The sequence below is a fragment of the Notamacropus eugenii genome, chromosome 1, assembly GCF_028372415.1.
Source record: "Notamacropus eugenii isolate mMacEug1 chromosome 1, mMacEug1.pri_v2, whole genome shotgun sequence".
In the NCBI taxonomy this organism is placed as follows: domain Eukaryota; kingdom Metazoa; phylum Chordata; class Mammalia; order Diprotodontia; family Macropodidae; genus Notamacropus; species Notamacropus eugenii.
The window spans coordinates 154,099,088-154,123,492 of record NC_092872.1 but is presented as its reverse complement, the minus strand read 5'-3'; the positions used below and the strand labels follow the sequence as shown (position 1 = coordinate 154,123,492).

Below are 24,405 nucleotides of genomic sequence, written 5' to 3'. Positions count from 1 at the left end.
CATAATCGTGAAGCAAAATGGGGACTGGCAAGAATGTACTAACAAGAACTTGTACAAGTACAACAAATCAACCCTTCTAATTTATCTATTTATCAGGCCCCTTTTAAAGTATTAGGCCCAACTATCGCCCTTGCCCCATTCCGTCTCCCAATAGAAGTGAGCTTGCATTATAATGTTCCCTTCCCAGGGCATTAATATCTCATTCTCCTTAGGAAATAGCAATTTAAGGGGTGAAAGTAAGATTTACACTTAAGGCATTTAAAAGGTGCAAAAATCCTCTCCCTCAAGTTCAAACCAAGAATTAGGATTGAAGTACAATTCAGATACACTATTCTCCAAGATCAATAAAATGAAACTTTATATAAATCTAATAATTTTATCATTATATGGTTCTGAAGTGTTAGGAATTCCTAGGGGTTTAATATATCAGATTAAATATAATATTATTTAAAATATATGTAGAAATATTAAAGAAAATTAAATCAGAAATGTTTAAACAGGTATACAAAAGGTCCTCAGAGGTATTTATACCAAGGCCACAATGGGAGTAAGTGACCACATCAGGGATAAAGCATATTCCTTGTCCTAGGGTCTAAGTTTCCTCCATTAATATAATAAACCTGTTATTTCAGTGGATAAGTTGAAAATAAAAGTTAATCAGTAAGTTTAGAAATAAGAGAACAGTACATAACTTTGAAATCATTTTGAATATGATCTTATTTTTAAGCATATGTAGAGAGATAATTAAAGGATTTGATGGATAAAGGGAGTAAAAGGAGAGGAATTTTGGCATGTATGGCTACATTTGCAGAAAAACATGGGAAACTGAACACATCACATATTGCTAAACCATTGCTTTTCTTATGCATATGTAATATGAGAAAAAAAGATTTATTTGCATGCTTATTGAACTTATACATAACTTAGAAACAATGCCTAATTCAGGTAATATTTTCTACTTGATAATGTAAGTAGTCCTTAAATAAATCAAGCTGATTACCCTGTAATATTTATTCTAGTAGAACATGGTTTATTCTGCTAATTAAAATGTACTGCAGATCAATCAACATTCAGTTTGAAGTCATATGAAGCAGGTTGACTGTATTCACTGCGTTCATTATTAGCATAGGTATATTTTAATGAAGACTATTGATGTACCTGGAAACATTCTTCTTAATAATATCATTCAACCAAAACTGTTCTCACCAAAATTATCATAATCTTTTTTCATTTTGATTCAATCTTCTTTCTAGGTTTCCATGACACCACACTATCCTAGTTCTCCCCATATTGGTCTGACTATTCCCTCTTATTCTTCTTTGCTTAATCTCTATAGTAGTCATGGTATAAGATTCTCTTCTTCCTCTCTACCGTTTCCACTTCATGATCTCATCAACTCCCATAGATTCAACGATCATCTCCATGCTGATGTTTCTTAGATCTATTTACTGAGCCCTAACCTCTTTCTTAACCCATAGACTTGCATCTCACATTGCCAATTAGACACCTCAAACTGGGTATCCTGTAGACACCTTAAACTCAATGTCAAAAACTGAATTCATTATCTTTTCTCAAAACCCTCCCCCTTCTGAACTTCCCTACTATTGTGGAAGTTATAATTATTTTTCAGCCTACGGATCATCCCTGACTCTCTCTCTCAGCCCTCTCATATCTAATCTATTGACAAGTCCTATCAATTCTAACCTTTCTAACATTTCTTGTATATGTCCCTTTCTCTCCTGTGATATTATCACCACTCTGGTGCACCTTCATCATCTCACAACTGGATCACTGGAATAATCTGGTTGAACTCCATCACAAGTCTTTTTCTGCTTCAGTCCATCTTCCACTTAGCTCTTAAATTAATCTTCGTAAAATATAATTCTGACCAAATCACCACCCTACCTCCAGGGGCTCTCTATCACTTCTAGGATCAAATACAAAATCTTCTATTTGGCATTCAAAGCCCTTCATGATCTAGTCCCCTCCTACTTTTTCCATTCTTCTTACACTTTACATTCCACTTTCCCTACCACACACTCAGCAATCTAGTGATAGGGGTCTCTTTCCTGTTCTTTATACAAGATTCACTTTACAGTTGTAGAAACTAAAACCCAGAGATGACTTGCCTAAGCTCAAATATGGAGTAAAAAGCAGTCATTGTGGGTGTAGTCACTGAACCCATGTCCTTTGCCTCCAGATCTAAGTCTCTCTACTGTACCAATAGGAGACAGCTTTCATTATAATGTTTCCTTCCCAGGGCATTAATATCTCATTCTCCTTAAGAAATAGCAGTGGGGGCAGGGCAAGGAGAGAGTAAGATTTACACTTAAGGCATTCAAAAGGTACAGAAATCCTCTTCTTCAAGTTCCAACCAAGAATTAGAGTTCAAGTATATTTCAGATCTACTGCTCTCCAAGATCATTAAAATGAAGTTTTATATAAATCTAAAACATTTTTCATTACATGGTTCTGAAGAATTAGGAGCTCTCAGGGGATTAAGCTCATTATATAAGCATCATAATTATCCTCAGAAATGATTATATGAAGGAAGGGGAAAGAAAACTGGGCTTACAAGGTGGAAAAACCTCTGTAAATTCTTTAACACAGAGATTTCAAAAAAAAAAAAAAAACTTTGGAAAACCTTAGAGAAGTAAACCATAAGGGGATTTAGAAAGTTTCTTTCCTTCAACTCTATTTTTCCATATCCACTCCAGATAAAAAGGAATAGAAACCAGGAAAAGGAAGAAAGAAAAAAGTAAGGAAAAGAGGAAAGAAAGCTGTGAAAGACTTTCTGGAGTGTCATTTAAGGCTCAACGAAATGGTTTGGAATTCAAGTCTTCCTCCTCCAATCTGAAGCATCATTTTACCCCCAACAGATGAGGAAACAGAGGCCCAGAGAGACTAAATGACTTGCCTAATATCATATAGGTATTAAGAGGACTCCCTAGGAAATGAATCCAGGGTTTTTGACTCTAGATCAAGCATTGTTTTCGACGTAACATGCTGCCCCTGAATTCAAACTGAAAAGCAAATGAATCCTCTTCCACATAATCTTCCTTGCATTTGTCTATCTGCGTCTATGAAACTAAAGAAATACTTAAAAACTAAAGAGGTCAAAAAGTTCCATGCAAGAGGCCTAAAGAATTAGAAATTCTTGGAAGTACCGTGTCCAAGATTGAATAAGAACAGAAAGGAGGAAGTCAGAAAAGGCTCATAAGCCACATTTTGTTGGGAATCAAAATTTGGGAAGTTATATTTGTTTAAAATTTCAGACTTTTACCTCAAGCCAAATATCAGCAACATCATGGACAAGCATCACCAACGTCCCACTGCGAATGTAATTAGTACACCAAGAGAAGCTCATCAAACTTAAAGCAGCCAGATGGTGGATGACATGGGCTAGAAAATCCTAAGCAAATAAATAAATAGACAGATAGACAGATAAATAAATAAATTTCAACACTGACAAGCAATTAATCGCCAAGAAAGGCCATTATCATCATATTATTCCACTGCTTAGAATACTGGGCATGGATGTCTACAATTATGTGCTCATATATACATATGTATATGTGTATATATATATACATATATATATACACATATACAGATTGGTTCATCAACAAATGTCACTCTAATTTTATACATATGTACATACACACATATACATATATATATACACCTATACACACATATACACCTATATATGTAGACACACACATATACATATATATTGTCCCAAAAATCTTAGTGTGGCTTTAAACTTTAAAGCTACACTAAAAATTCTGGAATAACCTATTTATATGGTTATCTTTCTCTCTATCTATATACACATACACACAAATATATTAACTGGTATCCCTAAGATTCGTTTTTGTTAACAAGTAGATCTCTAGTATAGTGGATAGATCCTTTGTGGAGAATTAATGGGAAAAATATGAGAAAAGGATAATACCAAATAAGAAGGTACAGAAGGATTTATGACCTAAATCAGCTGAGAGACTAGCCATACCAATGAAATCACAGATCCATCACAGTGTGCATATAACGTGTGTTTACACATATACGTATGGGTATGTGTGTATACACACATTTATGCACATAAATTAGTTTTTCACATTTAGATAGCACTTTAATGATTACAAAGCACTGCTGCTTCATTTTCTCACACATTACACATTTATGTTTTTATTTGAAGGTGTCCAATTCCTCTTAAAATAAATGAAATAGAAACAGAATACCACAAAACTAATCCCAAAAGAGGTACTGGCCAAATCATTTTGTGATGTGTTCATATGATACACTTGCTGCTGCTTTTAAGAGGATTCTTCAGTTCAACTCTTGAATAAATGATACTTTTGACAAAAATGTTAATGTACTAGTCTAAAGAAATGTGTACCTCCAGCAGTACGCATCAGAAATAGGCAAAAGCTTGCGTTAATAGATGAAGAAATGTTTTCTGACATAGAGTTCATTTTTTTAAAAATGGTTGCCTATTGTTTATACATCACATTCATTTCTATATATTTCCTTTCTCTATCATCCACTTAGGGAGTCTTCCTTTGTTATAAATACTGGAAACAAAGTGAAATAATATCAACATGGAGTTTTCTCAGGGTTCATTCTTACAGGTTTTAATTCTTTCCAGTTTGCTACAACCATTCTCTTAGTGACAGGAAAACAAAAATATACTCCCACAATCAAACACTACACAGATGGTTAAGACAACTAGATTTTTCTTTCCTAATCTTTTAAACTATTCTTAGTGTTCCTTAACATTTGCTTAAAGATACAGTGTAGCACATGACATACAATCCTAGTTTGTAGATGTGATCTGAATCTGCAATGATCTCAGTTAGATGGAGGGATTGTATGATCAGATATGTACAATCTGGCAGGTTCATCAGTAAGAACTAGGAAACCTAAAGGTTTCGAAGATGAACCACTGCCTGACCATAAAGACATAACTGAACATCTCTGTGACTAAGTTCCTCTGCCAGTAAAGTAGAGACTAATACTTGACAGTTACTCCCTCACAAGAATTTCTGAAGGATCAGAAAGAGCTTTGTTTTTCTCAAGTAATTGGAAAGTACTATGATTAATTCAAAGATAATCAGGTAGTAAATATATGATCATGACCAACTAGAGAGCATGCTTTCATAGTTAGTCAATGACATTTTGCCTTTTGAAAACAATGATATTAAAGACTCAAGCCAATAGGAATAGAACAGCTCAGGGCTGTATTTCCACTGATGAGGGGTAGAACTGTGCCAGTAACTGGACCACAATCACTTCTCTATCAAATATTTACCAAAAGAAGAAAGATAACTAATATAGTATAATTAGAAATACACTATACTACTACTATACTACAGAGAAGCTATGAGACTGAAGATGTTCTGAAACATAAATTTTAAATTAGAGCTTTGAATTTTAAATTAGATTTAATAAAGAAGTTTTACATGTGATACTTGCCTTTCTCTTGACATCGGAACCAAGACTAAACAGCAGAGACCAATAAAAACTCATCTCCAAAATGTAGTACCAGTACTGAGATGGTAGTAATGGCTAAGAAAAAGAAAATATTCATCACATTTTAATATATAAAAGCTTTTATTTATTGGTGTTATCTGTGGAATTCTGGAAACAGACTGCTTCTATAGACTTAAGTATATACACAATTAAGGTCTGTCTCTGTTAATCGTAATTTATCAAGTGATTATTAAAAGATTATGAAATCCATTATTGAAGGTCAGAGGCATGTGTGTTAAGTAAGGTGGTATCCCTGCTTACCATTCCCAAATTTTCATTGATTAACTTACCAACATTATGGGATGTTTTCTGACTAAATGCCCATGAGATGTTAGGCACTCTTTAGAGTCTAGTATTATAAAATTATAGAATCACAGAGAGCCTTGAAAAGGATATCAGAAATCATTTAGTCCAGTTCCTTCACTTTACAGATGAGAAAATAGGTCCAAAGAAGTTATGTCTTGCCCAAGATCTATCTCATAGGCATTTAAATGGCAGAGTTAGGATTTGAACTCAAGTCCTATGACTCTACAAGTCTGTCTCTCAAGAACATCTACTAAAAAGGTCCACAGAGGTCAAGCCCTTTGAGCTGAGTAGGTAGTCACCCATGCTGCATAATGTGAGGGACTTAGAAAAGTCCATCTAACCAAGACCTTCTGTTTATGTGGTACCAGCATCTCCAGTTCCCACAATGTGAGCTACACCTTAAGAACTTTCTGAGTTAAGACATTACATGTTACATATTAACATGTATTCATTTTTCTGATTAACTTATTAACATTCATTGTTACCTAGTGTCCAAGACACTAATTAATGTGGAAAGAAAGAGGGAAAGATAGAGACAGCTGTAGTTCTGGTGGGGCCCTCCAGATAGAAGCTCTAGTCAGTCAAGGGGCAACACGAAGGCATTGGATGCCTTAGGGGAAAAGGGATATTGCAGAATTAAAGATTAACTACCAGTTTTCCATGTTTGCCCAAGGCTGTTTCTGTTTTACAATACTAAAAGAGTCAGGCTTACCTGCTTTGGATATCCATTCCAAACCTCCCACAGATCATAAAGCCAAGGTTTCTAAATGTAGAAAGAAGGGAGAGGGAAACAAATTAACCATACACAAATGTAATCTTTTATCAGTAAAGGTAATATTTTTTTTAAATTCAATAAACATTTAATTACTCACTATAATCAAGATACCAGGCACTATGCTAAGTGCTGTAAGTCATTTTGATAGTGCTGACATATCTGATACAGTTTGTAATATTCCATTCTCTCTCTCTCTCACACTATTTTTCTGTCTCCCTCTCTGTATGTGTGTGTGTGTGTGTATGTATTATATATATATGGATGGATAAACATATATACATATACCTGCATATCTATCATATATAATAAACTATTGCCAACATAACCAACAACAATTCTGTTTAAAGTGTCATATTACAAAGGGTATAACTGTTTCAAAAATGTAACTTAAATGGAGAAGTTACTTCTAAAATAATTAATACTAATTTTACATCAGTCCTCCTAGGGAAGACCTGCATGGGTGATAATCAATATTCTGGAGGGAATACCCACATCACTGAAATCATACATGACTCAAAGTACTTAAATGTAGCAGCATAATTAATTTTATCATAAGAACCTCAATAAAATTCTTTTGAAAGTTGTTTACCTTACTGACACTATTACATCATAATAAATTCATAGGCAAGAATTTTTAAAAGACTAGAGTTTAATGAAAGATATTAAAAAGATAACTTACATCATATAGAAATCCAATTCCAGCAATAGTTAAGAATAAATAAAATGCAAATCTCCAGCTGCAGAAATAAAGGAAAATATTTATTCAGGGAATTATGTAATGTTAGCCCTCGCAGGAACCTTCGAGATCCACCTAGTCCAATCCTTGCATATTTCATATGAGAAAATGGAGGTAACACTGAAGCACCGTGGTATATGTAGAAGACTGCTATGTTCAGAATCAGAGGGTGTGGGTTCAGATACTATCTCTGCTACTTATTTCTATCTGTATGAATTTGGTCAAGGCACAATATTCCTCTTGAACTCAATTTCCACATCAACAAAATGAAGGAGTTGGACTAAATTATTCCTAAGGTTGTTTCCAGTTCTACATCTATTATCCCAAGGTCACTCTGCTAGTTAGTGATTGAGTTAAAACTATAGTTCAGTTCCTAGGATCATAAGATCATAAACCTAAAGTCAGAAGGGATCTCAGAGGCCATATGGCCCAGAACTTTAATTTTAGAGATGAGAAAAGTGAAGCTCGAGGAAGTTAAGTAATTTTCCCAAAGTAACTAAGCTAGTAAAAAGATTTTTGAATGGAGGTCCTTCAAATATTCTTTACACTATCATACTGGCTATTTTAAGTACTTGTCTTACTGTCTTTCTAGACTGATACTTCTTTTGTAAAGTTAATAGAAGAAGGAGATATTTTCTACCTAACAAGAAGGAATGATATGAACACACTCATTTATTAAGTTGATGCATAAAAATATCTAGAAAACGATTTCAACTTAGCCAATAATATCATTTTTACATTATATACTCAAAGCAGATGTTTAATGAAAACTTTCTTCCCATATAACCTACTTCTCCCAGTGAAATCTAAAATACAGTCTTATCTCTCATTTCCTGCTTCCAAAGGAGAAAAATTACAAGGCCCAATTATTTACTTTTACATCATAGGATCAAGAAAATGTCCCAAAGGATAACTATCTAAAAGTTTCCAAATTGAGTTCTCAAAATTGTCTCAATTTACTTTTATACTTACTTATGAAATGAATTTGTATTCATAGAACATTTCTATGTATTTTTCTTATTGGAATAAATAAGAAAATCTGGCTGGTATGAGAAAATATAATGTGAAAAAAATAACCCTTATTAGGCAAGAATCATAACAACAAGGTCATAATTTTCAGTACCACATCTATTTGGTTGTCTCAAAAGAGTACAGTGTAATTTTCCTATATTTATTAGTACAAGACTAAATTAGGAGAAAAAATGGATTTTTTTCTGAAAGAGCCAAAAGTGACTGGGAGATCAAATCTTTAAGAGACTGGCAGTGGGAGAAGGGCAAAATGAAGGAAATTCACATTAAAATGTAACCTTAACAGACCACAAATGGTTTGTCAGTGGAATATAGTTGACTAGGGATGGGGAAATACAGGTCTGTTTCCTTTAATATCCTGAGGCTGATTGTATTGATTTTGAAATTATAGTGGGCTTCTTTAGTAAATATCTTTTTCTAGACACCCAGCACTTTGTACAGCGCCTGGCACACAGGGGTGCTTAATCAATGCTTACTGACATGGCTTCAATGGAAACATTTATTTGAAAAAGAATAAATGTATAGCCAAGTCAAGACTAACTGAAACAAGACAAAACCTTGAACTGAAATAAGGAATGCCTTGGGATTAGACTGAGAGTAAGAATTCTATCCAGAAAGCTGAAGAATAAAAGTACAATTAAAGAATGAACCTGCCCTGACAAGATGGAAAAATTTCTGCTCATTTGTGAGTACGTGTTAGGAAGTTAAGAGATACCGACTTAATGGCTGCAGCCTACAATTGAAAGCAGAAAGAGACTTTAGGTCATTTAGTCCAGTTTTCTCATTTTACAAATTTAACTTGAGCTGGCTTATCCCCTTGAGTTGTTACTATGGAGATTTGTTAATGGACTGGACAGTCACTACTAATAATCCCGCAAGTTCCTAGGATTGTTGTTGATCGTGAACCAACCTCTGCAAAGGAAAGAGGCTGCCCCTCAGAAGCTTGTAAACTGGGCAGACAGTTTGGAGAGAGGGAAGCAGCACTCCTCAGGAGCAGGGACCTTCACCTTTCTTTGTATTCTAGAGCTCAGTCCAGTTCTGGCACATAGGAGGTGTTTACTTAATGTTTACTGAGTGACTATGCTCTCTCATGCCTGGCAAGATGCATGGGCACGGGAGAGCTGAGGACAGGACTGGGGCTGAGATGCTGACTACAGCCATATACGTAAGGTAACCCGGTGACTGGCAAGGGTCCAGGAGGAAGCTAGTTGATCTAGTACTTGACAGTACCAGGGGCAGTGGATGCCCGCATCTGCAACACTTTTCTTGTCTCTTCCCCTCTCCAATCTGCGCCCCCATCCCTCTACAGGCAGCTAGGTGGTGCTTTGGATAGAGCACTGGGGCAAGTTAGAAAGACCTACTTAAAACTGGCCTCAGACATTTACTAGCTGTGTGACCTTGGACAAGCCACATAACCTCTGTATGACTCAGTTTCCTCAATTTAAAATAGGAATAATAATTGCACCTACCTCCCAGGGTTGTTGTGAGGATCAAATAAAATAATACTTGTAAAGTGCTTAGCACAGTGCCTAGCACATCATAGGCACTTAATAAATTCTAGTATCCATTCCCTTGCACTTTCCTCCTCTCCTTCTTTCCCATTCTTCCCTCCCTCCTTCCCTCTCTTTCTTCCCCTTCTTTCTTCTTTCCTTTCTGCCTTCCTTCTTTCCTACCTTCCTCCCTTCCTTCCTATTTATCCTGCTTCCTGAATTCAGGTCTTTCTGAATCCAAGTCCAATACTTCATTCACTGAGCCACTTAATTGTCTAGGTATTAGTAAGGGGATTCACATATTAAGTTCATTTTCTGACATAAATGATTCTAAATGTAAAATGTAGATGGTTTTCAAAATATGTGTAATTGACTGAATGTTTCAAAATAAGTTTATAACAAAATGCTTTAAAAAAAAGAAATATGGTTGCAAAAAAATTCAAAAGGGCTATGTACTCATATATAAATGATTTCTGTGTCACTATACTCAATAACTGATCAAATGAAGTAATGATAGAGTGATTTTTTTAAAATTATGGATCAGTTAATTAGTAAAAGTTTTTAAATGATTGTACAAAGTACACAGAACCAATAGTAGCAGGGATAACATAACTCACCATATGCAAGTTTCTTTGTTACCATTTCTTCTAACTTAGAAGGTTCGATATAAATCTTTAATCTCTTTTCCTATTTTCAATCCCTTACTTAGAACAGTAGTCTTCTCAGCTTTTTCCAAACAAGAGGATTTTGACCCTACAAATCCAGCTTTATTTCTGAGTCCACTCTAATATAGCCAATCTTCTTATGATTGGTGGGGAACCTGCAGCCTCAAGGCCACATGTGGCCTTCTAGGTTCTCAAGTGCAGCCCTTTGACTGAATCCAAATTTCACAGAACAAATCCAATTTGTTCTGTAAATCTTAGATTCAGACAAAAGGCAGTACCCAACCACCTGGGAGGCCACATGAGGCCTCAAGGCTATAGGTTTCCCACCCCTGCTTTAGATTGTGAGGTCCTCAGAGGCAGGGACTGTCTTTTTTTTTTTGCCTCTTTTTTATATGTCCAGCTTAGCACAATGCCTGGCACATGGTATTTGATAAATTTTTGTTGGCCATTGATTCTATAAACCCATCAAAGTCATTTCCACTCCTGTGCTTATGTTCCCGTCATATGGGATAGTTTCTCCTTCCCATCATCCAAATAATACCTATGCTTCTAGTCCAGCTCAAGTTCTACCTCCAAATAAGTTTAAGCAACAATTAAGTATTTAATAAATAATCTGTTGAACAAAAGGACTCCTGTAATACTTTTAGCACATATCAAGTCATTTTACATAATCCTGGACTATATATATTAATATTTATATATATATATGTATATATAAACATTATTATTTGTCTTAGTTTAATATCTTGCTATTAGACTACAATGTTAGAGCACAGACCATGCCTTATACAATTTCACCTCCATCCAATAACTGAGTATTTAATAGGTGTTAAATGAATGAAAAGTGATTAACTGGTTAGCATAACTGAAAGCTTTGTTTTTTAATTAGGGCTCTGCAGAAGACATCAGCTTTCAGAAGAAGATACTGTATGTTAAAATCCATTGAGAATACAGTTCTCAAACTGGGCTCCCTGGCTATTTGTTTGCCAGACTAAAAGGTTTATCTGAAGAAACAAAAGGCAAAGAATCTCAAGAGAAGCAATGAAAAGGAGTGGGGAAGAAGAAGACCTAACAATACCAGATACCAAGCTATACTATAAAACAGTAATAATAATTAAAAATCGGTCCTGATTGAAAATACAGAGAATCAACCAGAGGAAGAGATTAGGTAAACAATATACTAAAGCAAACAAACCTACTAGCCTAGTATTTGATAAATCCCAAAACCCCACTTACTGGGGGTAATACTTCAACCATTTGCAAAAACTGCTGAAAAAACTGAACAAAGTCTTGCACAAATTAGGTTTAGACCTCATACCATATACCTAGATAAACGTTAAATAAATACATGATCTAGTCATAAAAGGTCCCATCATAAATACATTAGACGAACAAGGAAGAAATTACTTCTCAGATATGTAGAAAGAAGATTCATTCCAAATTATGAGAAGATCTCAGAAAATAAAATGGACGATTCTGGTTGCATAAACTTTTTAAAAGTTTTATGCAAATAAATCCAATGCAGCTATGATTAGAAGGAAAACAGATGACTGGGAAACTTGCAGCAAGTTTCTCTGATAAAGATCTCATTTTCAAGATATATTAGGAACTCATTCAAATTTATAAGAATAAGAGCTATTCCTCAATTGACAAATGATCAAAAAATATGAATAGACAGCTTTAAGCTTTTTCATTTCTATTTTTTTTTTCAGTATGGTGGGAGTACGTGAGGGATAAAAAATAAATAGTTGATAACTCGAAAACACTTAATTGAAAAGGGTAAGTGAAGATGTTCTCACTATGTTCCCTCATATTAATTAGTGCATTAACTCTGAACTCAGAGGTAAAAATAGTATCTGTCCAGTAGAAAAAATAAGAATCATCTTTGTCATGAAGGATAATAAGGGACAGTGCACACCAGCACCAGCTCCTGGGGAAAACTCCACTTCATATTATTTTGCAGTAATATTCTAGACATTGGTTCAGAGCCAAGAGACATCTGTAGTAGAATTCAAGAGGTGACAGCAAGTGTTTCAAATAACAAAAATGAGTTAAGAAACAAACTAAACTCTGCATTTCAAGTCAAAAGCAGACATGGAAATTCTTGGCATCATGGCAGGCTTTCTTCAAAAGGCATCTTTAGGAATATTCCTCTAAACTTTACCTGGTATCACAGTTATTGACATCATAAATGCAGGGAAGGAAGAAAAGTGATAAAAAATATTTTTGAGATTCAACATCAGTCTAATTGAAAAAATTGCCTGGACCATTTGGAATTACGCTAATGAAGTAACTAAAATGTCCACGCTTTTTGACTCAGTGACCCCTCCACTGACCCATTGACCCAAGAAGTTCAGAGAAAAAAAGAAAGATCTATATACACCAAAATATTTATAGTAACACTTTTTTTGTACTACCAAAGAACTTAGAAGAAAGCAGAATTCCCCATCAACTGGGGAATGGCTAAACAAATTATGGTACATTAGTGTAATACAGAAATATGATTGTACTGTAAGAAATAGCCAACATGAATATAGAAATCAGAGGGAAGATTCATAGGAACAGACACAAAGTAAAGCAAACAGAACCAGTTAAATAACATATGTAATACAATAATATAAATGGAAACAAGCAACAAAACAAAATCAAAACTGAACACTGCAATTACAATGATCAGATTTGGGTATGAAGAATAGTTATGAGGATACATTTGCCCTCTTTTCTTTGCAATACTGAGAGTGTGAAGGGATGGGGTATAAATATGGAAAACTGAAAATAATATCAGACTAGGTTGATGTTCTGAATCTCTTTTTTTTCTTTATTTTAAAGGATAGTTCTTTGGTGAGGAAGGGATTTATTGAAAAAGTGAAGGTGATTCAAAAACAAAAGATACCAACAATTTTTCTTAACAAGAAAGGTTTTGGACCAAAGTAAAGGGAAAAAAATGAAAAGTAATGTCTTCTGTATCTGACTTTTGTATGGGTACCAGTGTCCATATCTTTAAGAGCTGAGGTATTCTGGAATACAATGACTTCGCATAGAAGTAGCCATGCCCAATTAAGAAAAAGAAATCTGCCCTAATAAACTATTAAAATCTATGTCTCTGTTGCAAGAATTCAGCTTGAGGCCCTAGCCTAACTTGACTGTCCTGTTCCAATATGACACAGTAAGTTTTCTCAATCCACATAGAGATGGCAGGTTAAGTATCTGATTCAGACAAAAGTAGATGTCATCCTAACCTATATTCTGAAGGGAAAACAGAACTTTCCCCCATATAATCTGTTCTAACAATTGTAGTGAGGTTGCAAAAAAGATAATGGAATTCTAAATTATAAGTTAGCAAATGGAGTAAGCACTGTTCCCCTGAGTAGATGAACTGGCTGAAAGAAAAATTGTGTGGATGATATCTTAAACTTTAGGATATGTAAATGTGTACAAAACTATAAAACTATTCATGCTTCTAGCTTCCCTCTTACCAAGCTTCCTGGAATTTCTTTAGTCTGCAAGGCCTTTCTTGATTACGTCGTCTCTTAAACCAAATTTCAACCTGCTGTACAGTCTGGTTACACTTCTTTGCTAGAGCATACAGATCATTCTGAAAAGGGACAGAACAAAAGAATGATTGATCGACAATAAATGCATATAGAGGGCAATCAAGGAACAGAAGATTAAAAGGGAAGAGTACTATTTGTACAAAACAATTTATAGCTGCTCTTTTTGTGATGTCAAAGAACTGGAAATTGAGGGCATACCCATCAATTAGGAAATGGTTGAACAAACTGTGGTAAAATGTTGTAATGGAATATTATTGTATTATAAGAAATGACAAACGGGATGATTTCAGAAAAACCTAGAAAAACTTACATGAACTGATGCAAAGTGAAGTGACCAGAACCAGGAAAACATTGTACACAGTAACAACAATATTGTATGATGATCAACTGTGAATGACTTAGCTCTTCTTAGCAATACAATGATCCAAGACAATTCCAAAGGACTCACAATGAAAAATGCTATCCAGAGAAATGCTATTCTAGAGAAAAATGCTCCAGATACAGAACTGATGGAGTCTGAATGCAGTTTAAAGCATACTATTTTTCACTTTCGTGTGTGTGTGTGTTTTCTTTTAGTCTATTTCTTATTTTACAACATGGCTAATGTGGAAATGTGTTTTATATGATTGTACATATATAACCTATATCAAACTGCTTACTGTCTCAGGAAGGGGGGAGGGAAGGGAGGCAGGAGGAAATTTTGGAACTCAAACTTTTTAAAAATGAATGTGAAAATTATCTTTACATGTATTGGAAAAAATAAAATACTATTTCAAAAAAAGCAGAAGAATCAGGACCAAATGTTAGTCATTTTAGTGGAACTAAGGGAAACTATTAGCAATCTTCTGCATGACCTTGAGGCAGACACTTTGAGTTATGAGCTCAGAAATTTTTTTAAATTCATGCTGATTTTACTTGAAACAAACTTCTCTGAGATTCTCAGAAATAAGGTATTTCTTCAAGACCTGCCATGTGTAATCCAATAATAATTCCTAACAGCATACATGCTGGAACGCAAATCTGAGTTTGCCATAGTTTCAAAACCATAAAAAACTGTGCCACAAAAGTCAGGTAGATAATTTGCAGTTTTGTATTTCTATTAAAGTACTCATCCAATGCCTTATCTTGGGATACTAGGGACCCTAGCTCTCAAAGGTTATCAGTGTAATGCATGATCTGGCAAGTGATAAAAAGGCTGGAAAGGTTTGAAGCTTGGGTTTAGTGGGAGGATTTTTTTCTTCGTCCAGAGAGTTATATTTGCCAAAAAGTGATATAAATTTTTCAGTCACAGCAACTTTTAAAAACTATCTCCTAAGTTATAGAGATGTTATAAATTGCATTGTTGAAGGAATGCCCACATCAATTAAATCACAGATGTTTGAAATACTTATGTAAATTAAACAGGTTAACTGGACAAGTAAAAAATAATATTACCACTTTGGGCATAAGAAGTTTCATAAAGTTCTTAAAGGTAAAACACCTTTTTCTACAACAAGTTCAAAGAAAAATTAGGAACAAAATAACAAAACAGAAAAATCCATTTACTACAAAGGAAAATATGAATTGTTTGAAGATTGCATAATTTTTTAAATTATATGTACTAGTTTCACATGTTAGTGAAAATAATCAAGAGATTCGTATACTTAGAATAAGAATTTTTTAAAACTTAAAGAAACACTTAGAGATTATGGTGCTCAATTACCCCTTCACAGATACTATTATTGAAATACAATGAACAGAGATTTAAAGCTATAAAGGACCTTGGATATTATTTAGTTCAGCAATCTCATTTAATGATGAGGAAACTAAAGCCTTCAAAGTTTAAGTGATTTGGCATCATAGATTTACAATTCAGAAGGGCCTTAGAGGTTATCTAGTTCAACCCCCTCATGTTACAGATGAGGAAACTGAGGCACAGAGGGGTTAAGTGACTTGTCCAAAGTTACATGACAGAGATGGGATTTGAATTTAGGTCCTCTGGCTCCAAATACAACATTCTTTTTCTTATACCTTACTGTTTCTCTTAAACTGAGGATGAGAGAATATGCAACTTCTTTTATCATGGCTAGTAAGTTTGAGCTATGACTTAAACTTTGATGTCTTTAGAAAAAATTTCATACACCATGCTCTTTCCAAGAAGTCATAGTTAGTTAGTGGCACATCTGGCCCTAAACCTCTTACCTTCTGGTCCAATACCCTTTTTATTATACCATGCTTTTCAACAATCCTGGAAATTAACTTGGTCCAACCAAACCAATGTTGACCATTTGTTTTCATACCTAATCAGTAACATATGATACATTTCTAAACCACTCCCAAATAATTTCAATGATGAAATCAATTCCTACTTCTCTTTTGGGAAAGAGAAATATGTGCTACTATAAGAAAATGACTTAGTATCTGGAATAACATGTATATATAAAATCATGTTGGATAATTACACAAAATTTATATAGCTTGAAACATTGCAAAAATATTTGCAGTAAATATACCAGATAGAGATGTGACATTCAGAATATATATGGAAATCTATGAGACCAATAATCCATACTTTCCAGTGCAAAATCAATAGAAGATTTACAAAGGAAGAAATGCAAACTTTAATAACCTCATGAGAGGTTGCTCAAATTTCCTAATAATCAGGAAAATGCAAATCAAAACAACCTTAAGATATCACTTTAAACCTACCAAACTTGGTGGAGGAGAGATATAGTTAGGTCTATGAGGAAACTGTTGAGGGGACTGCAGACTAGAAGAAACACTTTGGACAGCAATATGTAAATAAGGAATAAAAGCAAAGAATGAATTCTTTCTTTCAAATCATTCCTAAGATCCTCTCCCCAAAACATATCTGTACAAAAACTATTTAGAGCTGCTTTATTTGTTATAACAAAAAATAGAACCAACTTATAAGTTCAATTATGACAATAATTAATATTGGTATGTAGAGTATGCTAATTTAATATAGTGAAATAAAAATGATTAATATGGAGTATACAAAGAGAGTCAGTGTGGCATAGTAGATGAAGAGCTGGTTTACGAACCAGGAAGACTTGGATTCAGATTCTATCTCTGATATACTGGATTATGACCCTGGGCAAGTCATTTAATCTCTTAGTGCTCTAGGCAGCTCTCCAAGATTATGAACTACATAGAAGACGATGACCTGAATTGGTAGAAGGAATTTCCCTGCCTTAGAGTTCTCTAATCAGTGAAAGCACAGATCCAGCCCTCATACCTATTCCTATGAAGCATACAGGAAGTATATCAGTTATCTATTGAATAGTTTCTCTGAACTCTTCAGTACCAAGGTAGTTAGATAGGTGTGGAAATTGTATCCACTCTACCCATTTCCTCTCCACTCCAAACAAGAAATAGATGGGGAGAAGGGGAGCGACTTTTGAACTGACACCACAAAGACAGCACAACTACGAAGCCCTTATGTGGCCATACATGAAATCGCCATAGTCTTCAAGATAACCTCCTTTACTTTTAGGTTCTCTCATTTGAGACCAATATTTAGAGGAGTAGATACAGTGCTGGATTTGAACTCAATGACAATGAATTTTAAATTCTCCCTCAGACACATCACCTATGTGGCCCCAAGCAACATGGACATCTTTTTCCACATTTGCCTTAACTTCTTTACCAGGAGAGCACATTTACAATTTGGAAGTTGAGGGGATTTTGTTGGTTTTGGGGGGAAGGGACATAGCTTTTTTGATGTTTTTACAAAGTAAAACTGCTAGCGCAGTAAGTTCCACTGCATTATTAGTTTTATCAGACAGCAGAATGTTTGATCTGTTGGCTAGGGTTGTTGATCTGTTATTATGGCACTATTCCAATACATCTTGAAGTACTTACATTAATATACAGATACATTACATGTATAGCTATGCATATATACCTCTACATACACATGTGTTGTGCTTCTTAGATTCATATGTGTTAAATACTGAGTTAATTTATCGAGTCACATTTGAGGACTGGCTGTTATGTATGATTTTATTAGTACTATTATTATTTATATGAATGCAACCCACGGAAGCCAAAGTGATGGACACTTTGTTTCACTGTCACTAGTTACAAAGCCACATCACGCACAATCTGCATGTATTGCCAAACTTTTCATCATTATATGGATTCAATACTTTTTAGGGGTAATAATTCTATCCTGAATCATCATAGCAAAACTTTCAGTCACACCCAACAAATAACCTTGCACTCCCCTTCCTACAAATTTGACAGTTTTAGTTACATAATCTTTTCCAAACTAATGTGCAGAAGTATTTTGAATCTCTTTTTGATAACATGTATGAATATATTGATGGGTTATCTATTATAAACTACTAGATTATTATATCCTATTTTCTTAAATTCCAATGACATAAATCTATGGATTTTTTTAACGAACCAATATGCATAAGTTATAGTCTGATGGTATAGAAATAATGCCTTGATTTCACAACATAAATTGGTGATATGAATTAGTTCTCTGTCACCTTCTTGGTGTGGTAAAACAACTATTTTCACCATATATCATGAATGATATATACAATTTATCAATACATATTCTTGCTGGTATGCTGTTTATCCCTGCCCTTCATTCATTTTTATCACTAATCAGTCTTCTCTAGAACTATGGAATACTAGTGTGTTCTTTCCAACATAATATTATTCAAGTCACTATAATTCAAATTATAGGTCCTAAGTCTCATTCTATTACTTATTTAGAGCTATATTAAATCATGCTGAACTGTCAAATAATTTGACTGTATACAGTAAACACTACTTTACTGTCTTAATTTTACTACCTATCCTGTGTGTATGTGTGTGTTTTTTCTTTACTGATGAGAGTCATATTGTATAACGGAAAGAGCATGAGAATTCAGGTTCAATAGAACTGGCTCTCCCAGCTATGTGACCTAATAAAATGATAACTCCTCTGATTCTATTTCCTACTGTAAAATGAAGGGATTGGGCTAGATAATATCTAAAGTCACACATAGCTCTAAAATTCAATAATTTGATAAACAGAATGTGCTTTTTGAAAAGATTTTCTTAAACTATTATGTGGTTAATTCCTTTGATCTGCAAAGTTTTCCTCTGAGTAAAACAATTTTTTTTTCTTTTTGGATAGCAGGTCTATTTATCTCATTTAAGTTTTGCTTTTAATACTTATGTTTACTTTCACTTATTCAAACCAAATTCTAAGAGTGTAACATACCAGATTTATTCGTAACTCATTATCTCAAGCAACTTGTTTTAGAGTTAGCACATAGCTTCAAGTCAGGTAAGCAGAGCAAATGTCTGATAATATAACATTTTCCTATAGTCTTATGTTAAAATTATGCTCAAGTGAGTTTTTAAAAGTTCCAAATGCATTCAGGTCCCTAAAAAGAAATCCACTTCTGAAATAGTCTCCACTTTATACATGTTACTTGGTTCTTTTTTCCTCTTAAAAGATACATAATTACATTCAATTAACATGACTAATCACATGACTAATAAAAAATATGAAATTGATATTTCATATAGCCCCCAATTAAAAATGAGAAGCCAAACACCAAGAAGGTTAAAACTATGCTTGAGGTAAGAGCAAGTGGGTTATTTCATGATCTCACAATGAATTATGACTTGGGTAATTCTGGTCACTAGTTTTCCTTGTTTTGTAACCAAGTATTAACACCCCACCTATATAATAAGCCAATATCATACCATTCCTAGAAATCATTTTTTCTTTTCATAGTAAGAATGATCTAAAGCTCGCCACAGAATCAGAACAGAACACTTTCAAAGGTCTCATGACACATACTAAAACTGTGCTCTAATTAGATGATACTATCTCCAGCTATTAAAATTAAACATTCTGTGATACAGAGATTTCGTTCTACTTGAAGAGTACTTAATGTGTTCTTTGAAATTTTCTTATTTCTGTCTAGTGACAGTTAGGTGGTGCAGTGGGATAGAGCACCAGTGCAGGTGTCAGGAGGACCTGAATTAAAATCTCACCTCAGACACTTGACACTCATTAGCTGTGTGACCTTGGGCAAATCACTTAACCCCAATTACCTCATCCTGGGTCACCTCCAGTCATCCTGATGAATATCTGGTCACCAGATTCAGATGGCTCTGGAGGAGAAGTGAGGCTGGTGACCTGCACAGCCCTCCCTCACTCAAAACAAAGTCAAGTGTAAGTCATGTCATCATTTCTCTGATGGCATGGTCTTCTTCGGCAACGAAGGACAAACACACATAGAAAATTAAACATAGAAATTTTCACTTTCCAACAAAACAAACAAACAAAAATCTCCACCAGTTTTTCTTGTTGCAATTTTTTGGTTTTAGCTATGATTAATAAATTAAAATTGGAGAGAATCACCTCTGCTTGGCTTGAATTAGATGGACTAAAAAAAAAAAATCTAGACATTTTTCTTTCGCTTCATGGGGCTGCCATGACTATATTTTATCATTTCCAGGGTCAGCTTGCAGTCATGAACTTCTCCAGTCTTCGTTAGACTATTCCTTGGAAAGCACAGTCTCTTGCTGCCAGACCATTATCTAAAAGCCTTTCCAGTATGGCGAAATTAGCCAGATCTTGGCTGGCATTCCACTGCTGTAGCTTTCAAGAAGCCAAGTATTCCTTCCATGCCACTAAGAGGCATGTAAGAGGTCTTTCAGTGTCTACACACATGCCATTGTTTTTTAGAAGACTTGATCCTTGTCTGTCACTGATACCAACCCAACGCTCAGATGAAGGGAACCTGAATAAACCTCTGCTTAGAATGGCCCCTAGAGGACATGCTAAGAAAAAAAAAGTGATATACTGTTGGATATGAATTCAGAAACAACAGAGTTCAAATTTTGCCTTTGACACTGACTAGGAATGAGAGCCTGGATTTAATCTCTCTCAACCTCAACTTAGAAACATTCGTAAAATGTGAATAACAATAGCATTTACTTCATAGGGTTGTTGCAGGAATCAAATAAGATTGTAAAATGGTTTGTAAACAGTGAAACACTATACAGATACCAGCTACTCTTACTGATATCAGCTCAATAATTGAAATTTTTACATTGAATATGCTTCTGCAAGTTAGAAGACTCTGAAGGGATGTGGGAGGTACCTAACAATATGCTATATCTTTCTGCAGTCAGTAAAGAACTTTGATATACTTACAGGGCTAATGAAAACACCTGTCTTTCCATCACCATCACTCTTTGTTCTGAGTTAAATTTTATATTTAAAATCAATATCCTGATGAGGAAATTGTTTCTTATATTGCTAGGATACTCTGTGTTGCTTTAGTTTTATGTATGTTTGCTAATTTATTGATGATGTGTTAAGAGATTGCCTTATATATATGTAGACTTCACAATGAACTCTATGCACAATACCTTTGAATGAGCCAAATTTGACATTTATAAAAATGACTTAACACCTTAACCAGGGTAGCTAAGTGGTTAGAGCACTGGGTTTGAAATCTGGAAAACTCATTTTTATGAGTTCAAATCTAGCCTCAGACAGGCTAGTAAGTTAGCTGTATGACCCTGAGCAAGTCACTAAATTCTGTTTGCCTCAGTTTCTTCATATGAAAAATGAGCTGCAGAAGGAAATGGCATACCATTCCAGTATCTTTGTCAAGAAAACCCCAAGTGGAGTCAGTAAGTCAGACATGATTGAAAAGTGACTCAACAACAACAAAACACCTTAACTATTACCTGTCACTGAATTTAAAGGAATATTTTCTGCTGCTCATAATACTCGGGTAAAGAAGTACTGCCAACAGGATTAGCAAAACACAGAAAATTCAGTATATATTAATTTCTAATAATATGTTTTTATTTACATTAGTAGAGTTTAAGGAATATGTGAACTGGAAACCAAACCATCATCAATATACCATATCACCAACAAACAAAAGGTCAAAATAAAAGGATAGTTCAGGGTATTAAGGTTATCCCAGAGCAAACTGATGGAGGAAATTTTTCCAGACTTGCCAGGTCATTTATCCTTCAGTGTGGCACTTTATGATCAAAACAAATCACTCCTGCTTAAAGACCAAGGATGTTGGCTCAAGACCTGTCTTATCATCATCCAGTTTTATATGAGGACTTGTAAGACAAGTCAAAATATATTCTTAAAGTTACTCTATCTGAACTATACTTCATTCATGTTGACCAGAAGAGTCAGTCATCTCTAGAATTATAGATTTCTTCCACTATAAATGAAGTCACTGGACCCATGTCATAAAATGTCTGGTTCAAAGTTCAGATGAGCTTCTGTGGCATCATTGCAAATCAAATCATGAAATCTTGGATAAGTTCCAGTTAATTTTATTTTAGGGATGTCCTCTTACTATTAAAGATATGGACCTTAAACATTCATTCCTTTATGTTAAATCAAACATTAACATTTATCTATCATTTTTTATTTTGTTTTGGATGTTGTGTGCCCTGTCAGCAGGATAATGAAATGAGTCCAAATGAATCAAATCATTTGCAGGTCAACTGGAACAGATTCTTTAAGAAGATGAGGTAAACTATGGATGCCTGATTAAAACATTAAGTCTGAGGTTTTCTAATCCGAAAGCTATCTGCTAAGAATTAATATGCTTACTTGGGAAGGATGCCTGGTAGATCGGATGAAAAAATTCTCTAAGACAGGATTGTGCTGAATCTTCTTTAGGATTTTCTTATTTACACCCAAAGTCTTTGCTAGAGGTGTGGCAATAAACCTGTAAAAATATAAAAGAAGAGAAAATGAAGAGCTTAGTCCTCAAAGTGGAACTGTAATTTTCTGATTCTACTAAAAGGCTGCTCATTTGTTTGTATTATTGTCGACTTTATTTGGATCAAACATCTGTATAGCAGAAGTGTACAGAAAGAAACATTTTAGGACTTGTACAAAGGCAGTAGCTTAAAAAGAAAAAAAAACATTAAATGCAATTCTGAAATGCAGTTTGTGGCAATCAAAACATGTTTATATGCAAGTCTAAGAATTAAAATAAACAGTTACATTGCCTCTTGCAGTTTCACTCTCATGACTCCCAATAATTAAAAAAAATAACTTCTATTCCCAGAAAGTTACATTTGATGATATGGGCTTAAATGCAACTAGTTTGGTATGTTACTATTCCAAATTCTGTGTGATTCTGATATTTTTGAGTGGCAAGTTTCTTTCCTACTATTTTGTCAGTGGCCCTGAACTTTAAGTTTTGTTTGCAGTTTAAGATCTATTATGTTGAATGATAGAAGGTCTAGTTGTGAATAAATATTCAGTCATTTAATTCAGTTTCTTACTCACACCTTTGGGATTAGCAAAATTATGCAGGAAAACTCACAAGATTATTTGCTAAGATTTATATGCCATCAAACGTCCAAATAAGACAAAATTTCCCTGGAAATAGCCCTGATACTTTCAACTAAAAAGTGGAATTTCAGCAACATATACAAAACAAACTAAAACATCCCTGAAAATTACTAAACAAGGCAAGATGTAACAACTTTTGAACAAAGATTTAAGTTGCTTTTTTTAAAATAATTCCAACTATTTCATCTATTCTTTGGAAGAATTTGGTGTCATAATTTGCAAAATAAGTGTCCAGAGGGCACGGAGACAAAATAGCAGAGTAGGATGGACCTGCTGTAGTTCTCCCCCCAAAGCCCATAAAATACCTGTAAAAATGACTCTAAACAAATTCTAGAGCAGCAAAGGCCACAAAATGACAGAGCAAAAGAGATTTCCAGCCCAAGGCTGCCTGGAAGGCCGACAGGAAAGATCTATCACTCTTGGGTCAGGATGGAGCCCAGCCCATGGAGCCCAGCCTTGGCCATGAAGTGTGGCAGGGACAGGACTGGAGCAGGCTTCAGAGCATGGAATCCCTGGTAGCAGCTGCAGTTCCCAGATTCCTCAACCCACAAACACCAAAGACAGCTTCAAAGGTCAGTGAGAAGGCCCTTTCACTTGGGTGAGAAGGGAGCAGGGTCCTGACCTAGCCCTGGTCCAAGGTAGGGTACAGCATCCATTTCTGAAGCCCTTGGCCTAAAGACCCTGGGGGAATGAAGCAGCTGATCTGAATCTCAGTACTGAGCTGGTAGAGGCTCAGGGCAGGGAATCCTACTCACAAATCCTGGGCAGAAAAGTTTGTGGTTGCTTCCAGACCAGAGTGCAGATGGAGAGGAGTAAACTCCTTTCCCTTGATTGTGCCACCTTGGAGGAACTGAGAACTTACAGGTCCCTAGAGTATACCTTCCACTTGACAAAGGACTCAAAAGTCAAGCAACTGGCTGGGAAAATGTCCAAAAAAGGGGA

At 34.8% G+C, this 24,405-nt stretch overlaps 1 protein-coding gene across 4 annotated transcripts in view; it reads right to left on the bottom strand.

Moving 5' to 3' along the window:
* The window catches only part of CERS3 (ceramide synthase 3), a 103,155-nt gene that overhangs the window by 50,240 nt on the left and 28,510 nt on the right, over positions 1-24,405 (bottom strand). For all 4 annotated transcript variants that reach the window (XM_072616968.1, XM_072616970.1, XM_072616974.1 and 1 more), the window contains 6 exons: positions 22,711-22,828; positions 14,013-14,131; positions 7,296-7,353; positions 6,554-6,604; positions 5,479-5,571; positions 3,284-3,412 (listed from right to left, as the gene is read on the bottom strand). In XM_072616968.1, the coding sequence (XP_072473069.1) occupies positions 3,284-3,412; positions 5,479-5,571; positions 6,554-6,604; positions 7,296-7,353; positions 14,013-14,131; positions 22,711-22,828 (568 nt within the window). The remainder of the gene's footprint in view (positions 1-3,283; positions 3,413-5,478; positions 5,572-6,553; positions 6,605-7,295; positions 7,354-14,012; positions 14,132-22,710; positions 22,829-24,405) is intronic.